This window comes from Trematomus bernacchii, unplaced genomic scaffold (assembly GCF_902827165.1).
Source record: "Trematomus bernacchii unplaced genomic scaffold, fTreBer1.1, whole genome shotgun sequence".
NCBI lineage: Eukaryota > Metazoa > Chordata > Actinopteri > Perciformes > Nototheniidae > Trematomus > Trematomus bernacchii.
The window spans coordinates 142,393-168,189 of record NW_022987562.1 but is presented as its reverse complement, the minus strand read 5'-3'; the positions used below and the strand labels follow the sequence as shown (position 1 = coordinate 168,189).

General features: G+C 39.0%; 2 protein-coding genes across 4 annotated transcripts in view; one reads left to right on the top strand and one right to left on the bottom strand.

The window, feature by feature from the left end:
* Positions 1–14,218, top strand: part of LOC117477462 (semaphorin-3F-like) — a 39,210-nt gene extending 24,992 nt beyond the window's left edge. Inside the window, exons 10-18 of the mRNA XM_034124137.1 lie at positions 75–144; positions 4,640–4,784; positions 5,221–5,443; positions 7,053–7,141; positions 7,488–7,529; positions 10,044–10,201; positions 10,873–10,940; positions 11,424–11,551; positions 12,426–14,218. Of these exons, the coding sequence (XP_033980028.1) occupies positions 75–144; positions 4,640–4,784; positions 5,221–5,443; positions 7,053–7,141; positions 7,488–7,529; positions 10,044–10,201; positions 10,873–10,940; positions 11,424–11,551; positions 12,426–12,806 (1,304 nt within the window). The 3' untranslated portion in view covers positions 12,807–14,218. The remainder of the gene's footprint in view (positions 1–74; positions 145–4,639; positions 4,785–5,220; positions 5,444–7,052; positions 7,142–7,487; positions 7,530–10,043; positions 10,202–10,872; positions 10,941–11,423; positions 11,552–12,425) is intronic.
* A 197-nt stretch (positions 14,219–14,415) lies between these two features.
* On the bottom strand, positions 14,416–16,792 carry LOC117477463. 3 transcript variants are annotated; one of them, XM_034124138.1, is made up of 3 exons: positions 16,286–16,792; positions 15,853–16,182; positions 14,416–15,045 (listed from the first exon to the last, which is right to left on the bottom strand). In XM_034124138.1, exons 1-3 carry the CDS (start codon positions 16,733–16,735, stop codon positions 14,899–14,901), a joined length of 927 nt encoding a protein of 308 aa, XP_033980029.1. In that variant the 5' UTR covers positions 16,736–16,792; the 3' UTR covers positions 14,416–14,898. The 3 variants fall into 3 exon arrangements, with proteins under 3 accessions (XP_033980029.1, XP_033980031.1, XP_033980030.1); XM_034124140.1 differs by having other exon boundaries at positions 14,416–15,030; positions 15,868–16,182; positions 16,286–16,791; XM_034124139.1 differs by having other exon boundaries at positions 15,868–16,182; positions 16,286–16,789.
* Positions 16,793–25,797: the final 9,005 nt, after the last annotated feature.

Below are 25,797 nucleotides of genomic sequence, written 5' to 3'. Positions count from 1 at the left end.
AAACTTTAAACTGAATGCATTTTTTAAATCCCAGCTGCTTTTAGACCGGTTATTGTTCTCGCATCCTCCTCCAGGCGACGTGTTTATTCAGCCCTCACAGGACGAGAGGAACCCCACGGTGTACGCTCTCTTCACCACAGCGGGGTGAGGCTTTCTGATGTTTAATACGTTCTTTTTGTGGGGGATTTTCATACTGGGATATCACTTCATATATAAATAATATTTAGGGTTAGAAGCTGTACTTTCTTTCTGCCAGGATTGAACATTTAACAAGTTATACGGACATGATGTTCCGTTACAAATATATATATATGTTAATAATTTAGTTTTTGGGAGAAGGGGTGGGATTAAATAAGTGTAAACTTCTTCCCACCGCTTCTCGGATGTGTAATTAAGTAGATCATTTGTTTATATATAATTTATAAGTCAGTCATATTTTTGTTTATGGAGTATAATAATTCTCATGTTTCATTTAATTATTATTATAATTTTTTTGTATTATTGTTATAAATCAAATCAAATCAAAACTCAAATCAAAAAACTAAAATTCCACAAAACAAACAGATAAATATCAATAATGCGTTAATTATAAATGAAGAAAGTGCTATCATTCAAAGCCAACTTTATTGTCAATCTTTTGTGTGTACAGACAGAGAGATCGAAATACCGTTTCCCACAATCCAGAATACAAAATATAAATATATATAAAATATGTATATCCTATTTCAATCAGGAGAGACTTCATTTTGTTTAAAGAACATTTATTGACACATGCCATGTGATAAATGTTAAGTCTTTGGCGATTAGACCCCGATCCTGAAATCGTATATCTAAAGGGGGAAATGCAGCCGTGAGCATATAGGCAACCCCCCCCCCAGGGTCTAGACCAGGGGTCTCCAACCTTTCTTCATCTGAGAGCTACTTTCAAAAAATGAAAGTGGCCAAGAGCTACTTGCATCACATCGCTTACATTTATTCACATAGCCCTCATCAGTTGAATTAAGCTATACTTTTGTACACGTGTGAAATTGCAATACCTAAAGCTTATCAAAAATAAGGTCCAAGAAAACGAAGATTTCTCACATATTATTATGGCCCACATAATAAGTACATCACTGAACATTCACATAAGTGTCCTTAATCACCACCTTACAAGCATTTCACTCTTTTGTTAGTGAGATGAATGGCACTGCATGCAGTCCACCATAGAGGTGTATGCTGGAGTCATAGAATAGAGTCATTTAAATGTTCATCAGTTGGTCTTGTTCTGTATTTAGATTTCATTCATGTCAGAAAAAGCTGCTTCACAAAGGTATGTAGAACAGAACCAAATAAAGCAGACATTTTCAGTGCTGCTTGGTGAATGTTCTATAGTTTTCGGGGTCTACAAGGCTCCAGAAATGTTGTGAGTTTTGCTGAGACTTAAGCTGAACATTATTTTGGAGATCTCCACAGGATTGACACTGAACAGTTGTTCAGCCATCTTTTTCTTCTTCTTCTTCGTCTTGACATTAAATTATAAACCATAATAAATTAATTGTATAGGTCTAGCCTCCCTATATCTGTGTGTGAAAATGGTTCCATCCTCAAAAACAAAAAACTAATACTTCTGCAGTCTAGCTGCAGCTTCTAGCTACAGTCTTCTGTTAAAAAAAAGACACTGAATGTCTTGAATGCATCACACACAGGACTTGAGTCTGAAAACAGCAGGAGTATTTACAATAGCATTATAAAAACAAAAATAGTGCATGTGGGTGCACACTTACATTCTCTGTCTTACTGTTACATAAATCCCATGAATGTATGAGATTAAGTTAGCTTCATCATATCTCAATCAGTGATTAAGTGAATAATAAAGTTTCTATCGGGTCACTATCAGCCTGTCACTCATTATTTTCAGGGAGGGGGCGGGGTTTGGAGGAACGGAGAGGAGACGGTGATCGTGGAAGCTTTCCTCCTGCCTTCACAAACTTTACACAAGTATTTATCAACTGAAAATAGCAAGAGGACATTCATACTCTGCAATCCAAGACTTGATTAAATCCACCAAAAACCTGACATGACGATAACGAGTGTTTTTCAAAAAACACAAATCCCTCCCTGTGTGTCTCTGACGCGCAGCGACAGGGCCTGATTCAGAGCGGGTCATTCTGCTGTTGGTTCTGGACTGGTGCTGGTGGAGAAAGCAGACTGCTCCGTGTGTGTTGTCGCTGTGCTGCTGTCACGTCTGTTCCTTGATCTCTGCGTCACCGACCATTTGATATTCGTGTGACAGAAAAAATTCTAAAATAAAAAAACGTTATTGTCCAGCCGCGGCCGAAAAATCAATAAGCAACCTTACTACGCTATAATCAATAATCGAGCGGCGAGCTACTGAAAAGCTGCCCGCGAGCTACCGGTAGCTCGCGATCGACGTGTTGGAGAGCCCTGGTCTAGACACTAGTGAGGATGCTGAAGATCTGGATTTGATGAGGAGATGGGATGAAGAGGGGGATGTGATGAGGTCTTTGGATTAGCTCTCCTGGCACTGGATGTGATGAAAGGAGGTGGATGGGGAGGAGGCGGGCGGCAGCATGAACGCCTGAAATCACAGCTGACTGCAGGAGAGAGGAGAACCATTTTAAAGTTTGGCTGCAGCACGCTGATTGGCTGCTGGAGAAATGTAATAGGTTAAAAAAGAAAGCCCGTGATGAGCTGATTATAAGCAGCTGCGGAGTGAATGTATACCCAGTCTTCCTGAAAGAACTTGCGCTGAGCTTCATACACACAATCAACAGACACATTTATATGCTCACATTAAGACATACATAAAAGCACAACAATCAATATGCAAAATAACAGTGCACTTCAATGCTATCTTTCCGTCGCTACTTCGTTTTAAAGCTAAAATGACCGCTCTTGCGTCAAATGAAACTACACAACTTCAGGAATGTGTTTGGGAGGGAGGTTTATTATCGCTCCTAAGAAAGCCTTGATTTAGTTGAGGGAGAAACGTGGTCACAGGGGTCCCTCGACCTCTCACCTCAATATATCTGAATGAAAATGGGTTCTATAGATACCCCTGACTCCCCTTCACAGACCTGCCCACTTTATGCTAATCACAAGCAGTTTGGGGTAAAAAAACACGCAGTTCTTTGAATGTTATTTTCACCTAGTCTAAGGATGGTGTGTGTGAATATTTCTGCACACAGAGGTCCCTAAACAGTGTTGGAGTTGCTTGAATTGGGCATCATTGAAATGCTGAGACTCTTGTGGATTTAATGAGCTCCGTAGTTTCCCTCTGTGATGATGCTAGTTCTCATAGCAGCCCTTTTATTGTCGTGAGACCATGTTTTGAAAGTGGATTTTCGTGTACAAAATGAGCTTTAGGAGAATCACAGCCTCATGAAACGTTACAAACAGAGACGAGAGATTTACAGCATTCAGAAGATGTTTGGCTTTCATAGATATGTTGATGTTAAAGAGGTTTCTGAGCAGTTTCCAGACACAAGTACTCGCCATTTACTTGCTGACAAATCTAAATCTCGCAGACATCTCCAAATGTCAAAACAAATTGAAAACAAATGACAGAATTACTTTTTTTTATTGGGTTTTCAGACAAATACCAGACAACAGTCGTGTACAGAGAATCACATTGGGCTTTAGGTAATACAGGTAAGAAATACAAGATTACAGATACAAAAACAAAAAAGGCCACGAGAAAACAAAACAACACGATAGGTCACCTCTGACAGTTAAGAAATGATCTTGATACATGGCAGTTGTAAATGAGTGCTCACATATACTCGTACATTGAGTGCCAAGCAGTAATACACCAATTAAGTCATTCCAGCAAATTAGGCATGTCTATCATTTTATCAGTATATGCAAAAACTGGTCCCCATGTCTTCTTAAAACTGGCAGACGACCCTCTCAGCGTGCATCTAATTTTTTCCATATTAACAAAGACAAATATATCTCTCATCCAGTCCTGATGGGCAGGTGAAGCTGGTAGAGTTACTTTTCTTATGGGGTTGGTGAAGATCGCGGTGTCTTAAAATTTGGAGTGATTTTTTTACCACTTTTAACAATTCTCAAGATGTTTTCATTTTGTAATATTGCACAAAATCCGCTAAACAAATCAGATCAACTCTTTCAGTAAAAGAGGAAAAAACAAAAACAGAATTCCAAACATTTAAAGGTGGGGTATGTAAGTTTGAGATACCGGCTCGAGATACACTTTTTGTTATATTCCATGGAATGCTCTTAACATTCCGATAGCAATGAATATCTGAAGTGCTTTGACAAAAAATCCATAAAAAATGTCATCTGTGGAAGCCGTAGTACTGTAAAAAGCACGACCAATCATCTGAGCCGGCCCGGCTAAAATAACTGGATGGCCTACCTGCCTGTCAGCCTTCCATCTGTGCACAAACTTATCTCGTGCCCTCATTGGTCATGTGCGTGTTCGTGTGTGTTGGAGGAGGGGCTCTGTGAGGAAGTGGCAGATTTTCTCCGGTTGTGTATTTTCAAATTCCAGCGCACTCGAGCTGGTTTCTCCAAAATGACCTACCCCACCTTTAATACTTGAATATTTGAAAACACAATTTACATTTTTAAGTGAACCACCTTCTTACGTGTTGTTGTGTTTGTGCTGCAGCTCTGTGTTTAAGGGCTCGGCGGTCTGCGTTTACTCGATGGCCGACATCCGCAACGTCTTCAACGGACCGTTCGCCCACAAACACGGACACAACTACCAGTGGACGGAGTACACCGGGAAGATCCCCTACCCACGGCCTGGATCTGTACGTTACCTTTATTTTATTTTTTATTTCCAAATATAATATAATATAATATTATAATTCATGTTAATATTATTATTATTGATAGGAATTTTTATTTATTTAAAATTTTTTCATTTCATGTTTCTTTGAGCTGTTTTTTTTCATTTTTTTAAATGTCTTTTTATTATTATTTATTATGAAGCCCGTTAATGTTATTATTAAAAACAACTTTTTAATTTGTTTAAAATGTATTAGTTTAATACTTTGTTGGGTTGTTTATTATTATTTATTTTTCTTCTTACCATTAAAAAAACGGCTCTGAGATTAAAAGAGTTAGCAAATTATTCATTTAAAAAAACAAAAACCTGCATCAAAGTAAAACCAAATGATGTCTCCCCTTCCTCCTCCTCCCCTTCCCCCTCCTCCCCTCCTCCCCTCCTCCCCTCCTCCCCTCCAGTGTCCAGGAGGAACCTTCACTCCCGGGATCAGCTCCTCCAAGAACTTTTCCGACGAGACAGTGAACTTCATCCGAGCGCACCCCCTGATGATCAACCCGGTGTACCCGATGCACCGCCGCCCCCTGGTGGTGAGGACCGGCGTGGACTACCGCTTCACGGCGCTGGTGGTGGACCAGGTGGACGCTGTGGACGCCCGCTACGAGGTGCTGTTCCTGGGGACAGGTGAGGAGGTCGCACTGCATTACTCTGGTAGAAATATCAGGATTTTATATCGGCCTTTAAAATGTAATTTCAATTTTCAATTCTATTCAAAAAGCTTTATTATTCAAAGATTCAAAGATTCAAAGATTCAAAGATTCAAAAGATTCCAAGGTTTTGTAGAAATAGCAATGAAACTCTTCTGACCTGAGCTCCTCCAACAATGCAACATATATAATAAAATACAAAAATACGAATAAAACCTAGAGCAAGAAGTCTATAAACATGTAAATAGAATATGATATGTACAAGAACAGAATATGAAATTAAATATTGTACATTAAGACTAAATTAAATACGGTTTATTGCGGTGATAACTATTTAGATAAATAAGTGGATTGCAAAATGACAAACAGATGACACACATTATTGCCAAAGCTTTGTATAATCTTGACATCTATACATAAATATACATTTTGAATTTAATGTTAAGTTCATAAATGTTTTTTAACAAATGCAACAAAAACAGAGAGCAATAGAAAAAGTTAAGGTGCGTTATTGATTGACAATTTATCTCACTTTGTGAAAACCTACTTTTATTTTCTCTCTCTCTCTCTCTCTCTCACACACACACACACACACACACACACACACACACACACACACACACACACACACACACACACACACACACACACACACACACACACACACACACACACACACACCTACATTAAATGTTACTTATCTTGCTAATACACTCAATCAAACACTTAAAAGTAGAAAAAGTAAAAAGTAAATACATACATAAATAATACACCTAAAGCAGTGCTTCTCAAAGTGTGGTCCGTGAGCGCCCCCTAGTGGTCTGTGAGCGCCCCCTAGTGGTCTGTGAGCGCCCCCTAGTGGTCTGTGAGCGCCCCCTAGTGGTCTGTGAGCGCCCCCTAGTGGTCTGTGAGCGCCCCCTAGTGGTCCGTGAGCGCCCCCTAGTGGTCTGTGAGCGCCCCGTAGTGGTCTGTGAGTGCCCCCTAGTGGTCTGTGAGCGCCCCCTAGTGGTCTGTGAGCGCCCCCTAGAAAAAAAGTTTGAGAAACACTGACCTAAAGCAGTGCTTCTTAAACTTTTTTCAGTAATGTAGCCCCTTTGAAACATTTTCTCAGCCAAGTACCCCCTGACCGACCCCGGACATTTTTAATAGAAAAAGCCTATATAAATAATTATAATATAGTGATGTTCCATCAGTGTGTGATTTATTAACTCCTTCATGCATGAATTACAACAAACTAAAAAGGATATTTTCATCTTTATGCAGGAAAAAAAAGATTTTTCCAAGGGGTTTTTCAATTGAAGTAATATATGTTTAACAAACCAATGAACAAAATGATATATATACAATACACACATTTGACATGTTTATATGAGGACCCCCTTGGTGGTTCTAGGAATATATATATATTTTTTAGCTCACGTACCCATGCAGTACCCCAACGTACCCCTAGGGGTCAGCGTACCCCCATTTGAGAATCACTGACCTAAAGGACCTCCTTGGGAGAGTGGGAATATATACTTTTTTTAATAGGTCATACATTTATTTTTTTAGATGTTGTTAATAAACATTTTAAATGTAATTTCCAGATCGAGGCACCGTCCAAAAAGTGATCGTGTTGCCGAAGGACCCGACCAGCATGGAGGAGCTGACGCTGGAGGAAGTGGAGGTTTTCCGGGTACGTCTCAATATGTCCTCGTACAATAACATTATTATTAATCTCATATGATTAGATTAAAGCAATTGTTTTTCTATCCCTTGTTAGAGGATTAAATAATTATATTTAGTTGTTATAAAATAAGAGGTACTTTATTGATCACAATTTCAGAAATGTTTGCGTTGCAGCAGCAGAAAAAACTACAAAACAAAACAATGCATTGCACATAAGTAGAAATTAAAGAGTGGAAATAAATAATACTGAATTTACACACCTCAAAATAGAATTAAAGCAGCATTTAAAAAGTATAAAATATACAGTAGGCCGTGAAGATAACACATCTATAAACTCTTTTATCAATTTCCAGTCCAGAGCTCCAGTGAAAACCATGAAGATATCGTCTAAGAGAGTAAGTTACTTCTTCTAATTTAATTGATATATTATAATGTGTTTCTTAATGCTCTTAATGTCTTTCATTTTTGTAAAGCACTTTGAATTGCCTTGTGTTGAAAGGTGCTATATAAATAAACTTGACTTCTAAAAGACACATTTCAGTGCATGAATCAGAATTCCTTTATTCGTCCCACAGAGGGGAAATGTACACACATGAACCAAACCCCTCTGAGTTTAAAGGTCACCTATTGTGCAAAATCCACTTGTTCATGTCTCTTCTACATCAACATGTGTCCCCTCTTCTTCATGTCTCTTCTACATCAACATGTGTCCCCTCTTCTTCATGTCTCTTCTCAGTGGCGTTTTTATATGTACAAAAGTGGTGGGGCACAAAAAACTTAGATGTCTATATATAAGCTTCTGCAGTGACGTGCAGTGAGGTTCATGGCTGGTGAGGCACTGGCACTGACTCTTCAGGTTTACAAATATTATATTTTGACCTAAACCAAAATATAATATTATTTTCAAAAGCTTTTTTTGTCTGATGCTTCGATTAATTTTAAACAGACAGTTCAACAAAAGGATACCCAAAAAATGTCATTTTATCATTTAAATATTGAATTGTTCTCTCTTAGTAAGATCCCATTTTCAATAAAATGGCGGTCTTACCTTGACTTGAAGATGAAGTCCATTTTCCTATCCTTCTGGACAAACATTTCTATTACTTTTTTGTAAAAGTCCTCCTTATGTTCTTGTAGTTTCAAAAGTCTATCATAAATCTAATCCATAGATTTATGATAAAAAAATTATAAAAGTAGGGTAGACATGTGGATGTTATCCGGCTAATCAAAACGTGCATTTATCTAACAGGTACGTTTCCCACAGATCTTATTTCGAGCTATTTTCTAAAATCCTCTGGAGAAATCTCATTGCTTTTTTGTGCTTACTTCCTGGTTTTAGGACGCGCCACTGCAGCTCTCTCGTCTCCTCTTCACACAGCACACTTTTCGCGGCACACGTACTTACAGCCAATCAGCTCTGAATGATTTGAGATGACGTATGGTGGGGATGGTAGCTCCATGCCCCTCTGGTCATTATTTTTTTGCCACACACATTTCATTACAAAATACTCTGAGCATGCGCAGTGAAGTTTTTACAGTCACCGTTGACTTCACAGCGAGAGGAAGGGGCATGATCAGGTTTTGTCCCACATGGCTCTAAACAGCTCAATAGGCACACACTGTGACTGTAGACACACTAATTAGAAGAACACAGACTAAAACAGCAATGTACAGACGAATCAGATGATTAAACATGATCTTAAAATATATTTTATATATTTTTTTATTTATTTTTTTGCATTTTTGTAATCATTATTTGTAATACTTTCTGCTGACACTAGGTGGGGCTGTGCCCCACCTGCCCCTAATGACCAGTCGCCACTGTCTCTTCTACATAAACATGTGTCCCCTCTTCTTCATGTCTCTTCTACATCAACATGTGTCCCCTCTTCTTCATGTCTCTTCTACATCACCATGTGTCCCCTCTTCTCCATGTCTCTTCTACATCAACATGTGTCCCCTCTTCTTCATGTCTCTTCTACATCAACATGTGTCCCCTCTTCTTCATGTCTCTTCTACATCAACACGTGTCCCCTCTTCTTCATGTCTCTTCTACATCAACATGTGTCCCCTCTTCTTCATGTCTCTTCTACATCAACATGTGTCCCCTCTTCTTCATGTCTCTTCTACATCAACATGTGTCCCCTCTTCTTCATGTCTTTTCTACATCAACATGTGTCCCCTCTTCTTCATGTCTCTTCTACATCAACATGTGTCCCCTCTTCTTCATGTCTCTTCTACATCAACATGTGTCCCCTCTTCTCCATGTCTCTTCTACATCAACATGTGTCCCCTCTTCTTCATGTCTCTTCTACATCAACATGTGTCCCCTCTTCTTCATGTCTCTTCTTCATCAACATGTGTCCCCTCTTCTTCATGTCTCTTCTACATCAACATGTGTCCCCTCTTCTTCATGTCTTTTCTACATCAACATGTGTCCCCTCTTCTTCATGTCTCTTCTACATCAACATGTGTCCCCTCTGTGTAAAGAGACTCTGAAAGTTTCAGGAAAAAAGATTCTCTCTCTTTTTGTCCTGATCCATTTTTATAAAAACCTGTCTGAAAATGAGCTGATCAGATTTTGGCCACTTTCTGATGTCATAACGATGTTTTGGCTTGAGTAACCATTAGCCAATCACCAACCAAGGTAACCCCCCCCCGCTCTTTTTAACCAAATCTCTCTCAGAGGGGCGTGGGGAGGGGCTCCTTATTTTCATCTAAAGTAACAGACAGAGAATCAGCACTTTTGAAGCAGGGCTGAAACAGAGGGGATTATGGGATGCTGCAATGAACTGTTTGGTGTTTCAGCCAATCAGAGACAGGTTCTGTATATATCTGAGACCTGTGATATATTGATGAAAAACAGTATAATAGGGGACCTTTAAAGTGTGTTTCTTGCCTCCCAACAGCAACAGCTGTACGTGTCGTCGGACGCGGGGCTGACCCAGGTGTCTCTGCACCGCTGTGGGGTTTACGGCCGGGCGTGCTCCGACTGCTGCCTCGCCCGAGACCCTTACTGCGCCTGGGACGGGGAGAGCTGCTCCGCCTTCACCCCCTCCACCAAGAGGTAAGGGGTCACACTGAAGCACACTTCACTGCACCAGTCAATACTCAAATTAAATAATAATACATAATAATACATGATACTTATATGCGCTTTTCTAGAAACTCAAAGACGCTTGTTACAGTTCAATCCCAGATAAAATGTTCCTTATAGGGTCTTGAAAATATTTTCTTGAGGGATTGAAATTAAATTTTAAGTGTCTGTTGTTTCTTGACTTAATATCTTGTCCTTGTTGATGTTGCGAAAATGTAAAATGTTATCTTACAAAAAAAGTAGTATAGAATGTTACCGTATCAATTCCATATCATATCATATAGTACGGTATAATATCGTATTGTATCATATCATATCGTATCATAATGTGTCATATCGTATCGCAACTTATGATACGAATTATTTCGTATCATAATGTCATTGTGTATCGTATTGTATTGTACCGATTTATAATATCAGATACTATTTTTAGTCTTATATTCTGTCGTATCGTATTCTATCAAATCGCGTCGTGATTTAATTTTGAATTGACCAGGCCGTTGCATTATCTCCCACCAACAATCAACACTACAATATGGTTGTAATCCATATCAAGATATATAGTTAAAAATATTATGATGTTTGATATTTAATCGTCCAGACCTATAGTGTCAACTTAACTCTTCATTTCTTGTTTTCAGGAGGAGCAGAAGACAGGACGTTAAACATGGAGACCCTCTGAGGCAGTGCAGGGGCTTCAATGCCAAAGGTGGGGCAATTCTTCTGTTTTCTTTAACTTTTAGAGTGTGTTCGTTCGTAGCAGTTTGGCAAGTTTACTTATATAGCACAGTTTAACGACAAGGCAATTAAATGTTTCTTCAAGGCTTCAAGGCTTTTATTGTCATGTGTACATAGCTACAGTGTAGTTATGACAACACTGTAACACAATAAAACAGATAATAGTGCAAGTAAATACAATAAAATATAATATAATAGAAAGTGCAGAATAGTCTATACACAAGTAATTGGAATATTGATAAGTTGCAAACAGATGAATGTTATGGATGTTCTTTCAAAAGTTCAGGTGTTTAACAGTGTATGTGTGTGTGTGTGTGTGTGTGTGTGTGTGTGTGTGTGTGTGTGTGTGTGTGTGTGTGTGTGTGTGTGTGTGTGTGTGTGTGTGTGTGTGTGTGTGTGTGTGTGTGTGTGTGTGTGTGTGTGTGTGTGTGTGTGTGTGTGTGTGTGTGTGCAGTGGAGAAGCGTCTGAGGGAGACGGTGCAGTTCGGGGTGGAGGGCAGCAGCACCTTCCTGGAGTGCCAGCCTCGCTCTCCTCAGGCCTCGGTCAAGTGGCTGTTCCAGAGGGAGGGGAGGAGGAAAGTGGTGAGGAAATTAAACCTGTTTCATTTCTACTGTTTACTACTACATTACACTCATAGCCAGAGGTGGGAAGTAGTGGAGTACAAATACTTTGTTACTGTACTTAAGTACATTTTTCTAGTATCAGTACTTTACTCCACTACTTATTTTTCTGACGACTTTTTACTTTTACTTCTTACATTTTGAACAGAAATACCTGTACTTTCTACTTCTTACATGTTGAACACAAATACCTGTACTTTCTACTTCTTACATTTTGAACACAAATACCTGTACTTTCTACTTCTTACATGTTGAACACAAATACCTGTACTTTCTACTTCTTACATGTTGAACCCAAATACCTGTACTTTCTACTTCTCACATTTCCCAAACAGGCTGGTTCCTTTAGTTTGAATGTGTGTTTGGTGGCGTGATCATTATTATTTAGAGTCATTGCGTGCCTATTGATTTGAACACGATCCGTGTATCCATCATTTCCTGGTCTTCTCTAAAGAAGAGGGACCAATGAAAACGTTGTCATGTTGCCGTTGTTCAGCATGGAAACATTCATTAGCTAACAATGACATTATTGTTCTATTGATATAAAGGGAGGTCAGGTACTCTTTAAAACAGCTGCTAGTTATGGGTACTTTTTACTTAAGTACATTTCAAAGCCCATACTTCTTTACTTTTACTTGAGTAAAGAAGTTTAGTCAGTACTTCTACTTTCACCAGAGTATTTTTAAACACGAGTATCTGTACTTCTACTTGAGTAAAGGATGTGTGTACTTTAACCATCTCTGGATTGCACCATCGGGAATGCTTGGAATTTCGCTGTACTCTCTGTAGTGACAATAAAGGAATCTAATCTAACTTTGATTTCCCTTTTCTGCAGCTCAACCGTGTGGGAGGAGTCCTGAAGACGAACCACGGCATCCTCCTGAAGTTTCTGAACCAATCAGACGCGGGGCTGTACCACTGCCTGGCCACGGAGAACAACTTCAAACACACGGTGGCCCGCGTGGCGCTGCGCATCCTGGACCGGGACATCGTGCTGGCGCTCACCGCTCAGGACGAGGACGAGCAGCCCAAAACTCGCCAGGCGGGGGCGGGGGGGGCGTCTCAGTCGTCCCTCGCCTCCACGCCGTTCCCTCCAGAGATCAGACTGATAAACCAGTACTGCCAGTCGTACTGGGAGCAGCTGAGCCCCCGGCAGCAGCAGCGCAAACGCACCAGCCGCCGGCACACAGAGGGCCAGGACCAGGGCCTGGGCTAGAGCACGGACCCCCCCCCCCTAACACCCAATACTGTGGACTTTATGGTGGACTTTTTCATTTTTTTACATGCACGTTTGTGTGTCACTTCCATGCATTAGGCGGGTGATGCCTTCATGCTGTCGTTAAAGTGCTATATTTGTGGTTTTGCAGAAGTTTCAGCCTCGAAAATTCATGTTGTGTATGTTTTATGTTACCTGAGATCACTTCAGAAACAGAAACAGTATCGGGTTTAACACCAAGTAGGTTTCCACATACGAGGAATTTGACTTGGTGTCGTGGTGCATACATAAACACAGTAAGAGGTATACATTGCGGAAAACAAGCAAAAATAGTCCTATTATTAAAACTTTTATAAAACAAATTAAAACAAATCCAAAATAAGATATACATGGATTTGTTTATTTCTGTCAGGGATCAGCTTGTGTTAAGTTTGATATCAAATAATCCTTATACATATTTAAGATTCCTCACATATCATAGGGATTGTTATTGTCTCAATGGTGTGTTCAGGTTCTTTGGGAAACGCCAGTATCCTTGAATGTGGAAGAACAACATTTTAAGTGTAAGAAACTTTACAAAAGTTATTTTCACAACAACAATATCTGCTTATCTGCTTCTTCTAGGTTTTATTCTCTAACCAAATGACCTTTGTGAGCAGAGATTGTCATGAGCTGATTCTCAAATGTCGCATTGTCCTTGAATGCACCAACAAACAAATCATTCCTAAACAAATTGTGATGGATCAGAACTTAGGTTTGTTTCATGTAAAGTATATGCAGCATGTAAACAGGCTTCATCCTGCAAAACCACAGGTATGGTACTGTCAATTATCCAGAAACAGAAATGTAATATATTGATTGTGAATATAATATATATGGTCATTGGATTACTCTTGTATTGTATGAAGATAATATGATGATATAAATGCATATGTTGCATGCATATCTGTTTGTTGCAAGTTGTACATTTTACTCAGTGTGTGATGATGTTTGTAAGGTGTCATGTGTTACGTTAAGCTAATTCCATTGGATGTTGTCATATAATGACTCCTTCTGTCCTGTGCTTTAGTAAAACCTCCAGTATGTGAGTGTTGAAGATATGCATAGCATACAGTGTTCTTCCAGTTATGCACTTTGTCGGTGGTGGTGTTCGAGGGAATTTGGGGATCTTTGCACAGATGTATGAGAAAATAAACGTTTGTATTTTATGTACAGTATGTTATTATACAACTGGGATTGGAACTGGCTCAGATTTAGTATTGATTGTTGGTGTTTTGTCATATTCTGTATTTTTAAAAAGGCTCTTTTTAGTCAGAGCCGTTCACCGTCATTGTGAGTGACACCGTGCTGTGTGCCGTCATGGATCACTCTGGAAATGTTCCAACAAATATATAAAACATTTCAGAATCATCCTAAACTTGTTTTCTTTCGCTTTCACCTCATAAATATTGACTCACCTCAAGTCATGTTTCAGTATTATCAGAAATGATTTATCCTAAAGCATGCATGAAAATATCCTGCTCGATCTATTTAACATGTTTTGATTTATTTTGATTTGATAACATTTTAATTACATGTAAAAAAAGAAAATTCACAAAGGACACAAAAACAAAATGTTCAAATAGAAAGTTTACTGAACTCAATCAAAATATATATTTATTATTTAATTAAAACCAGATTTGCATCAGATCATTATCAAGCAAGTTTTTGTATAACATTCTTAAATCCTTACTATTCAGTACCTCTAAGTAAAAGCAAAATAAATGATGTCATATTGACAAAAAATGTCTTTAATTGCAATAATTTTAAGCCATATTTATGCATGAAGGTGTAGTAAACCGGCGCCCCTCCAGACTGAGCTACTGCAGCCTAGATCCACTATACAGTTTATACAGAAATCAAATCGGGGGGGGGCAAAGACCAATAAACCTAAATAAAGCTGAACTACGTGATGAAGAGATGTACCACCTAAAGTCCTAAACCTCACATAACACATTTTATAGTTGACATTTTAAACAAGGTACACTTCAGCTCTGCCGTCAGCATCAGATCAGGATCCATGGAGAGACAGATCTCTTCAGGGTGTGCCTCCTCAATTATAAGCCCGTGTAGATAAAGAGAGCAAGGGCATACTCTCGCCTGCATCATCCTGGACTGCAACACCCTGGACTGCATCATCCTGGACTGCATCATCCTGGACTGCAACACCCTGGACTTCACCACCCTGAACTTCACCACCCTGGACAGAGAAAATAGAGCAGGAGGTGAAAAAAACAAACACACTAGCAGACTGTCTGGCACCAACGCCTGTCACATTGAGCACAGAGCATTTACATTTATTTAAATAAAAGTGATGATGATTTTTAACATAAAAAGGACATTCTAATCAAATCAAATCAAATCAAGTTTTATTTATAGAGCACATTTAAAAATGTTGGTCGAGCCAAAGTGCTGTACATGTAATAAAAACACTTTACTACAATTACAAGAAAAGAAAATAATTTACAACAGAAATATAAAAACAAAACACAGGGAAATGTCAGGTGTCGTGCTCCGCTCTGACTAGAAGGCCAGGGAGAAGAAGTGTGTCTTCAGTGAGGATTTAAAAACCCCTAGAGTCTGGGCCGACCTCACATGTACAGTAGGGGCAGACTGTTCCACAGCCTAGGGCCAGCTGCTGCAAAGGCTCGGGTTTTGAGCCTAATATCAAAATAGGTTTAAAAATCCAGTCTACCATAAACACTAAGATAAAGCGACTTGCTAACAACCAGACGTTTTGCAGTTGCTGATTTAATAGCAAAATGTTAATCATGTGGCCTGTTGCAAGTTATTAAAAAAAAAATGTTTTCATTCTTCATAATCAGTAAACCTGCAGATTTTAACTTTAGAGGTTTTAATCTGATTTATCCCTAAACCCTTACCCTAACACAAGTTTTGAAAAATCACGACTGTTACCATACGACTAAGATTCCTACTAACAATATTTTGCTGCAGGCCTTGAGGCCGTCTGAATGAAAACATCCCTTGTTATTTTTTTATTCTTTACCTTTTTTCCCATTACCTGTTCTCGTTGGTCAGTGCTTCCTCCTGGTACTTCAGGGGGGTCATCTACAATCAGCCCTCTGGCAACTTTGAAACACTCTTCCCATTGTTGTGCATGGATGTTGCTCTGGATTCCTTCAGTCAACTTCTCTTTTGTTGATTCCCTCAGAACCTCTTTCAGCACATTGCCCTCCTCTATTATAATCAGTTTGTTATACAGAAATCTTTTGTTGAAAAAGAATTCTGTTTTTTTTCCCCAGCATGTCCATCTGACACACAATGGCAAGACGAAAGCCACTAAAACAATTCCAAATAGAATACCGCCACCGATAGCCTAAAGAAAGAAAGAAAGAAAGAAAGAAAGAAAGATGGTTATAATCCAACAGCATTACTTCAAACTGATGCTGATAAAGTAGATCCAGAGTGGAAGCACTCACCCGGGATTTGTTCTTCAGTTCAGATTTGAGAACTTTGTCGTTGACCGTGATATTCCTCTTATCTACGCAGGCTAACTTTGCCTGTTGTTCAGAGCCGTCATTCAAACAGCAAACATACCAGTCTCCATCGAGGAACAAAAAAGCAACCCACAGCAAGCCGACTAAAAATGCCCTTAAAATGTGTTGGACATAAAACCAGCAAAGACCGCAGAGGCATTTACAATGTGAGGAATGGTATTTACAGACGCTTTGGAAAGAACTGTCCGCCAACAGTATTAAGAAAAGTATTATAAAGGGTGGCAGAGACATGTACAGGTTGCAGGTCAGTACTTGTGGTTTGCAGGTGCAGGCAAAATCCCTGTCGAGCAAAATATTGTAGGTAAAGATAAATATGATCACAGCGTAGGCGCTCATCTTCCCAGTGGCGATTTTTTCCATGAGGCTCTCCATCTCTGATGTGCAGCTTGCTTCAACTGACAATGATCAAAGTTCTGCATCTGCATATTTATATATACCCGCAAAAAATAACATTTCCTGTTTTTTTTACCAAGCAGCGACGCTGGTATCGTGTCAGGACGAGACTCTGGCATGGCAAACACGTTTTTTTCACAGAGATAGCATCGCAACCACCATTGCCTCCAATGTCTGTCTCCTCGGGTCTTGTTTTACATAGTTGTTTTTATCAGTCTTTGATTCAACACTATCAGATATATGATCGTAGATTCTTCTTTCGAAGGGGGGCCACAGGGGGGGTTCAAGTAAAGGCCAATGTATTTTTCACTGAGATTTGTTCCAGTTCTGTCCTGGGGATATTTCAGTTTGTAGTGTTGGTTCACACTAAGAACAGAATTTGTTCTCGACAGACCAGAACCTGAAAGAAGCCACATTATGACGTCCATGTTAACGCCAGCGCACACAATGATAACAAATGGGCACATGTTAGCAAATGTGTTTTAAGTATAGGGAATATTAGAGAATAAATTAGACGTGTGACTGGTTTATGTCGTGCCATGTTTATATTCATGTTGGTGGCAGCCTGTCCTCCTACAAAAAACGACCATATAGGTCGATTGTTCAGCCGCATATTAAGACCCAGAGTTACGTTTTAAAGTGTAGCACCTCTAGTGGTCGTGTAAGAAACAACATGCTCCCGTTGATTTCAAACGCTTCGGAGATTCTTTTATTCACAAATAACCCTCTCTGGAAAATCCTAAATTGTGCAATAGTTTGGCCATTAAAATGCTTTTTGATTAGATTTCTAGCGAGAAGTGTATATTGTACTTTTATAATCTACGTCCAGTGGATGTGTAGGATCTATAGTTTGATAGATATTACGAAGATGATTTGAGGTCTCGCCAGGAGAACGTGTATGCAGCTTCCATGTAAAGTTAGCGTGGGTGAAAACAGTTTTTCCGGTCTCGAAGTTTTCATAATAAAACCGGAAGTATTCCCCTCACTGTCAAATGATTACACAGTGATATCTGCATTACTCATCCACTAAACAACATCAGTTTATCCTTGTTAATTACACAATATTGATTAGTTTAAATTGTGTACAATGCTTTTGTGTTTTTAACCTTCTATTCGGAGAAACAAATAGTTTTTTCGGAGTTTAGAAACTACAGAGTTTCCGAAGACACTACACTATCCAGAATCCTCAGCTATCATTTGGGACTACAACATCCGCCTTGCTTTACAAACCCCGTGATTAGTCCTCAAGCTCTGTGATCGGATGTTGGAGTGGTAGTGCGACAAGGTTATGCCGAGCGTCAAACAGCTCTTTGAAATGGAATGGAACCACGGCAGACTATCCAAAACTGGACTCGAACGGGTCCAGCCCACCCCCCCCCCCCCCAGAACTACACATGCTGGCTATTGTGTGTTTCGCAACATGTTCTATGGCACGTCTCTACTGGGAATTGTAGTTTTAAAAGACGTTTTCGTATTTCCCACAATTAGATGTTGCCAGTATTAAACTGTGTCCACCCCTGGAGGTTTAGGGGATACGAAACACAGTGGTGTTATCAAATTTAAAACATATAATTAATAAATGGGTGAAAATTGCTTGTGTCCATAATGGGCAGCATTAATATACCCACATGACAGCTAAGGTCAGAAGAGCTTTATTTAACAGCTGGTCTTATGTCTGTGAGCCCTCCTGTTGTTAATTGATAAGCCTGAAACATGCACTTGTCAAGGTTCAGAGGCACATTTTGCAAATATGGCAGTAGCCATCGATCATCTTAAGATAAGATACTTTATTGATCCCAAGTTGGGAAATGTTTTTGTTACAGCAGCATGTACTACTTTGTTCTACTTTGTTCTATTCACTACAATTCAGAGGTTAACCTGGTATTTTTACTCCACTACATTTATTTTTGTGAAATATAAACAACCCTTAAATCAGACTTTAGTTACACCTGAGTCAAATTCAGGGAAGGTGATTGTCAAGTGCCAAAATAAACTATGCAATATATTAGACATTAAGTACTTTGTCAGACTTAAAGGTCCCATGTCATGCTTTTCCGGTTATTACCCGTCCCCTTGAGTTTGGAAAAATGCACAATATAAATCTATTCTAGTATACCTCAACAATGGAATTATGATCAGTGGAAATGGCCATGACATGGGTCCTTTAATATTTATCTGTTGATACCCCCAACTTTTTTTTCTTATTCAAAAGAAGACCTTAACTTAAAGTATTCTTTAATGTTTAAATAAAGCCTTATTAGTTTGTCTGTTTTGCACATCCTCCTATTAATATCTGTGGACGTCCTGCACTAAACTGTTTTATTGTAGAGATCACTACAGTATCTTCTTGATATTTTCTATTCTATATTTCTATCATTGACCTTCTACTTTCCCCCTATTTTGTATGTAGGCTGGTGGGGTAGGTAATTTTGGAGAAACCAGCTCGAGATCGCTAGAATTTGGAAATACACAGCCGGAAAAAATCTGCCACTTCCTTATAGAGCCCCTCCTTCAACACACACGAACGCGCACATGACCAATGAGGGCACGAGATAAGTTTGTGCACAGATGGAAGTCTGACAGGCAGGTAGGCCATCCAGTTACTTTAGCCGGCCCGGCTAAAATGATTGGTCGTGCTTTTTACAGTACTACGGCTTCCACAGATTAAATATTTTTGTATGTATTTATTGTCAAAGCATTTCATATATTCATTGCTATCGGGATGTTAAGAGCATTCCATGGAATATAACAAAAAGTGTATCTCGAGCCGGTTTCTCAAACTTACCTACCCCACCTTTAATATTTAAATGTTTTCATCAAATATAACATTCAACAACAAAATTCAATAACGTGCTTTAACCACTAGGCGGTGCGGGTTAAAAAACCAGTGGTCTAGTTAATAAAACATAATAATATCAGCTATTGAAATTGTGATTCCATAGATGTGTCTCCCATCACCCAAAACCCCTGACTATTCTCTCAACTCAGTATATTACATTCTTTAATTCAAAGAAAATCAGTAATATCTTTAAAAACTACAAGTCCCTTTCTATCAGCTGTGCACCGTCATGGTGTAAATATAACCTATCTACCAATTGGATCAAATATAAAAGTCAGCCGAATTAGCCGAATTAGTGTTGATACTGCAAGGATTGTGTGAAAAGAAATGTAAGATGTTGTTTAATTGCTGATATATTTATGATCCACGTCACGTATTCAGTTTTGGCGGCATTTCTTCCAGTTTGTCTAGAGGTCTTCTAATCAAGGCTCTATAAATAAAGAACTGCGGCAAATGTCTAATATCTAATGCAGCCGAACCGTGTATTACAATGCCGTTATGTGACAAAGAGAAAAGCAAGAACACTCGGAATAAAGTATTATTATTATTTTTTTGTTATGTTTTCCGATTTCATATCGCATAAACACCATATCCCGACGTGCATTGCGGCTAAAACATCCAGGATTATGGGTAGGTAGATGTTTTAGCCTATCAAAACCTTTGAAAAAAGAAATGTGTCTCTCAGAATCGAAAGGGAAAAACCTATGGGAAAAACACAAAAACATTGTACACAATTTAAACCAATTAATGTCGTGTAATTAACAAGGATAAACTGATGTGTTTTAGTGGATGAGTACTGCAGATATCACTGTTAAATCATTTGATCATTGGTTTTATTATGAAGACTTCGAGACCGGAAATACTGTTTTCACCCCGTGAGGGTTGACGCTAACTTTACATGGAAGCTGCCGCAAATACACGTTATCCTGGCGAAACCTCAAATCATCTTCGTAATATCTATTAAACTATAGATCCTACACATCCACTGGACGTGGATTATAAAAGTACAATATACACTTCTCGCTAGAAATCTAATCAAAAAGCATTTGAAAAGGCCAAACTATCCTACAATTTAGGATTTTACAGAGAGGGTTATTTGTGAATAAACTACCCTCTGTAACGTTTGCAATCAACGGGAGCACTAGAGATCGAAAACTTTAAAACGTGATTATAGGTCGTATTAAGCGCTTGAACAAATGACCTATTTGGTCATAATAAGGGCTTGAACAATCGACCTATTTGGTCGTATGATTTGGAAGACTTGTTGAAAATGTCATCTACTTATCTTCCTACAAACAATATTTTGCTGCAGGCCTTGAGGCAGACTGAATGAAATGTTGTTGTTGTTATTTTTGTATTCTTTACCTAGGTCTCTGCTTCTTACGGAGCCCCTAAAGGGACACGGAAAAAAAAGAGAGAGAGAAAAGAAAAAAGAGTCGGGATAACGGTTTAAGAGAGATAAAAAAATATGAGAAAAAAAATAAAGTCAGGAAAACGGGTTGACACTGATTAATAAGTCAAATGTGCCTGTAGAAAACCGCTTGTGCCACAATAGGATAGCAACAAGCTAGTCAGATTAGTTTCGGTTGCTATGCTAACATCACCCATTTTATACCAGAGACACTTTCATAACACCGTTGTGATGCCAAACAGCTTCAATTCTTACTGAAACACATTCACTTATGGGTATGGGGGATATTTATCAGCTGCTTGTGTGACAGTCGGACAGTGAAGACTTTCCAGCGGCCGCTGCCGTGAGTTAACGGTAGACTAAACTCTGCCGTGAGTTAACGGGAAACTAAACTCTGCCGTGAGTTAACGGGAGACTAAACTCTGCCATTGTTGTTGTTGTGAGCAGCGTTTGGGAGAAAATCAGCTGAGTAAATGGTGATGTCATGACGCAGCAGTGGCAGCACCAGTCGGATTCTGAGCGGTGGAAACAAGTGGTGCTACAGAGAAGAACCAGTTAAGCACCAGAAAAGCACAAGAACGGTTCTTGAACCGGAACCAGTTTGGTGGAAAAGGGGCATTGGACATCTTCCACGCAAACACGGTGCTCAATCAGTGTCAAAGTATTTAAAAGGTCGCCATCCGTGTCTATAGTATATCTCAAAGAGCACTTATCCGCCCGAGTACTTCAAAAAAGTCTTCAATATGGGCCAAAATAGTATCCCTTGGTAAACCGTGTTGATCAATTTGATCTGCCAAGGATAGCACGGCATCTTGGAGTCCACCGACGTCTTCCATATTGTCTGCCCCGCCTTATTTTAATTTAGTAGTTTGCCTTATTTTTATTCAGTAGTCCTTCTCCTTCTTTTTCTTCCTCTTCTTGAGTAGCCAGTGTTGTGGTGCTGTTGCTTTGGTCTGGATCTGTGAGCTAACCACGCCCGTTAATTTAAATATAAGAAATGGAAATGTGGCATTGTGAAATAAAAGTCCCATGAAATAAATAAATGTGTATTTAAATTTACATTTATATCTATTTATTGCCTCATTTATTTATTTCAGAATTTATTTCATAGGCATATTTATTTATATATGTATTATTTAATTATTTATTTAATTTTGGCTTAAACGGCATTCCATAGAGCCGACTAATAATGCCCTAAAAAAGTGACGGAGATAAAAACAGCAAAGACAGCAGAGGCATTTACAATGTGAGGAATAGTATCTACAGACGCTTTGGAAATAACTGTCCGTCAACAGTATTAAGAAAAGTATGATAAAGGGTGGCAGATACATGTACAGGAAGCAGGTCCGTACTTGTGGTTTGCAGGTGCAGGAAAAATCCCTGTGGATGAGGGGACTAAATACACAAACATGTGACTTTAGGGATTAAATACTGCGCAAGTGTTAATACATTCATGAAAATACAGCAGTGTGTTTTGAACCTTTTCTGTACCGCATCTGGTCTGTTTCGCTTGTAATGAACTTCTGTCTGTTTGATCACTGAGTTTCCACGCTAGAAAGAAAGCAGCGACTCTTTGATTTGGATACACAGATACACATTTATTATGTCTTAGATCATATATAAAATCCTATTTTGACCACATGTTAATCTAAGGAACAGGAAACACACGTCGCTATAGAAATGTTCATGATGTTATTTTCCTTCTAACAGTGTAAAAGTGTTTCCGGGTGATTTCTACTTCCTGTGTGAGTGCAGCCAGTCTGCTGTCTATAGAGATTTCTTTTATTTTAACCCCAAATGATCATAGTATTTGCTCTGCGGTGCTATTTGCTGTCTAACAACTATCTAGGGGAAAAAAACGTTCTGGACCAGCTGAGAAACTTCAGATAAGAGTCCTGGTTCTGAAATGGACTCACACACACACCACACACACACACCACACACACACACACACACACACACACACACACACACACACACACACACACACACACACACACACACACACACACACACACACACACACACACACACACACACACACACACACACACACACACACACACACAGACTGAAGGACAAACTCCTGAGCACTTTGATTGGAGGATGGAGGGATGAATGGACCAATAAAGGGTTCACGGTGTGAAGCGACGACACACGATGTACAGCCAGTTAATCCTGACCTAACACACCTGTACAGTCACCACTGACCTGGATACAGTGATTGGTTTTAGTTTGTGAATAAAGTGTCGAATGCCAAAATGTACCTATTTACTGCTCAAAGTGTGTTTTTTATTGTTGGTTTTTTGTCCTTTTCCAAATGATTGTTTTGGCTTTAAATGTTTAAAGTTGAATACATCATGAAAGACAAAGAAATCCAGAAAATATTCACTTTTGAGATGCTGGAACTCAGTGGTGAGTCGTGACTTTTATACAAAATGTATAAAATGTCAAAAAATATATATTTTTAATGTTTTTAAATATTATTATGTAGAATATCTTAGGGCCCTGCCGGCTCGCCACTGTTACTAGATACTAAGAGTAACCTGAGTTTGCATTCAAGTCTTGCACTAAGAACCAGTAATACTTTATGGTTTAATATGTTGATTTCATTGTCTTGAGTTACAGGATGCTGTGTTAACTACAATATTTCATTTGACTGAGTTACATACAGTAGGAGGTTATTCCTTCAAGAAAAGGGGAAATGTTGTGTCCTGTTACTGTAGCCAGAGGGCGCTGTAGGACAGAGAGTTGATATAGGATGCCTGAAGGTGGAAGTTGGATAAAGAAGAATAAAGATTGAGTAAAGGGTAGCACACGACAACAAGAGGACATACCCTCCATTACAAAGTGCACCATGATGGATGTGGCTGAGGTGGAACTGTTCTTAGGAAGGTTCATGTATAAAGAGAACTGAGCAGTGTCAGAAGCAGGACTCTGTTCATTCCTATATTCCACAATGTGTTTTGACCAGTGGCGAGCCGTGAGCTTTATACCTAGGCCCTCTGACCCCCACCCCTTCCCTCGAAAAAAAGAAAAAAAAAGAGTTATTACGGCACAGCGTATACTTCAGCGGAATATCAAAACAACGGCCCAGGGTGCAAAACGCATCAATGACAGCGACCCTCTACCACACAAAACAACACCTGTGAACCCAATTTGTGTTCTTTGACATTGAAAATGATATTGCATTGTGTTTGTTACTTTCGTTGCAGTTGTATGTCTTAAGTGTAATTTGGCATGGTTTTATTTTGAAGGCGAGTTCACGCTGTTGACAGGAAGTTGTTGTTGCTATGGAAACAAGAAAAGTTTCACAGCGGGCGGAACTCGTCATAAAGTCCGCGATAATAAAACCCACCCATTTAGAGGGAAGATATGATTGGTCAATTGTACTGTCATTTGACATTACTCTCTCGTTCAGTTACTATAGCGGGCCCTCTGTGAATCGCAGAGAGGCCCGCTATAGTAACTGACATTCAAACAGAGACTGAACAGGCAGATTCGAAGGATTTATTTCTTTGGAAATGTTATTTTATTAAATCAAGTTTTTTTTCGGTAAAACTAATGAAAAATATAACAAAAATAATATTAAAAAAATATATATTTAAAAAAAATATATTTTTTTTAATGTTTTTAAATATTATTTTTTGGAATATCTTAGGCCCTCACAGAGGGCCTAGAGGGCCCTGACGGCTCGCCACTGGTTTTGACAGAAATACGACTGAACTGACTCGACTTCCAGCATCAGCCTCCATGGCGTTAGAACGGGACTTATTATTGGAACTGAAACACTCAGGTAATCTGAACAACACAGTAACTGAACTCTTCAGAAAGAAAGGAGGATGGTTTTTGGGAACAAATAATCAAACGTATTGGTGAGTAATGGCTATAATGACTTTTATTTAACATTGTTGATATTTTCTTGTCATTTTATTAAGTAAATATTGTTGCTTCTGCTAGAGATGATGTGCGGTGCAGCAGTGAAAGGAGGCTTGTTGAATTGTGTTGGTTGGTGTTCTTGCTTTAGTAATGGCATTCATTCTCTCTACATTAGAAACCTGTCTGTGATGCAGCGCCCTGTTATACTGCGTTAATGTATCATATTAATGGTTTCTATAGCCGTGACGTCATAATAATGCTATTAGGAGGTGGGTTCATTCAGGTATACACTACTGAAGGCCTAGGTGTGAAATGCACGGCCTGTTTCTGTTTTCAACATAACTCATTTGAAGATATTGTGAGACAAAAAAACTATAATTAGGATGCAAATAAAGAAACAGATTTTTGTATGAAATGTCATTAAAGGTAATTTTTTTATTGATAATTTAATCTTGATCAGAATTCAACAAAAGCCAAACATTTTATTATTATCTCCCACCGGCCAAGCAAACACATTCAATAGTAAAAACCCTAAACATATTAAATTCATAACCATATATAACAAGGAAAAGCATTAGATTCTCTATCTTCTATCAAAATGATCGTAACTAATTGATTATTCAGATCATTGTTGCAGCTGTATTCTGTAACACGAGGACTTTGAGGAAAGAAATACACTTTTCTCTGATAAAAGCCGACACAGCAATTCAGCTTTAGAGCTCATCCCTCTTCTTCTCCTCCTCCTTGTGGAAGACTTGTCCATCCGGCTGCTTCCTCCAGGCCAGTTGGACGTTGTCGTCCAATCCCTGGGCCCTTAGCTTCTTTTTCGCCTGAGACACAAAACTCATTTTCATTATCGTTCCTATAAAAACAGATGATTTATCTTTAGTTCACTCATCTGAAATGGTAGTT

Coding starts and splice junctions, on each gene's coding strand:
- LOC117477463 (XM_034124138.1), bottom strand. CDS start 16,735: ATGGAGAGCCTCATGGAAAAAATCGCCACTGGGAAGATGAGCGCCTAC. Junction 16,183..16,285: donor AACTGAAGAACAAATCCCGG/GTGAGTGCTTCC, acceptor TTCTTTCTTTAG/GCTATCGGTGGCGGTATTCT. Junction 15,046..15,852: donor AACAGGTAATGGGAAAAAAG/GTAAAGAATAAA, acceptor TTCTCTGTCCAG/GGTGGTGAAGTTCAGGGTGG.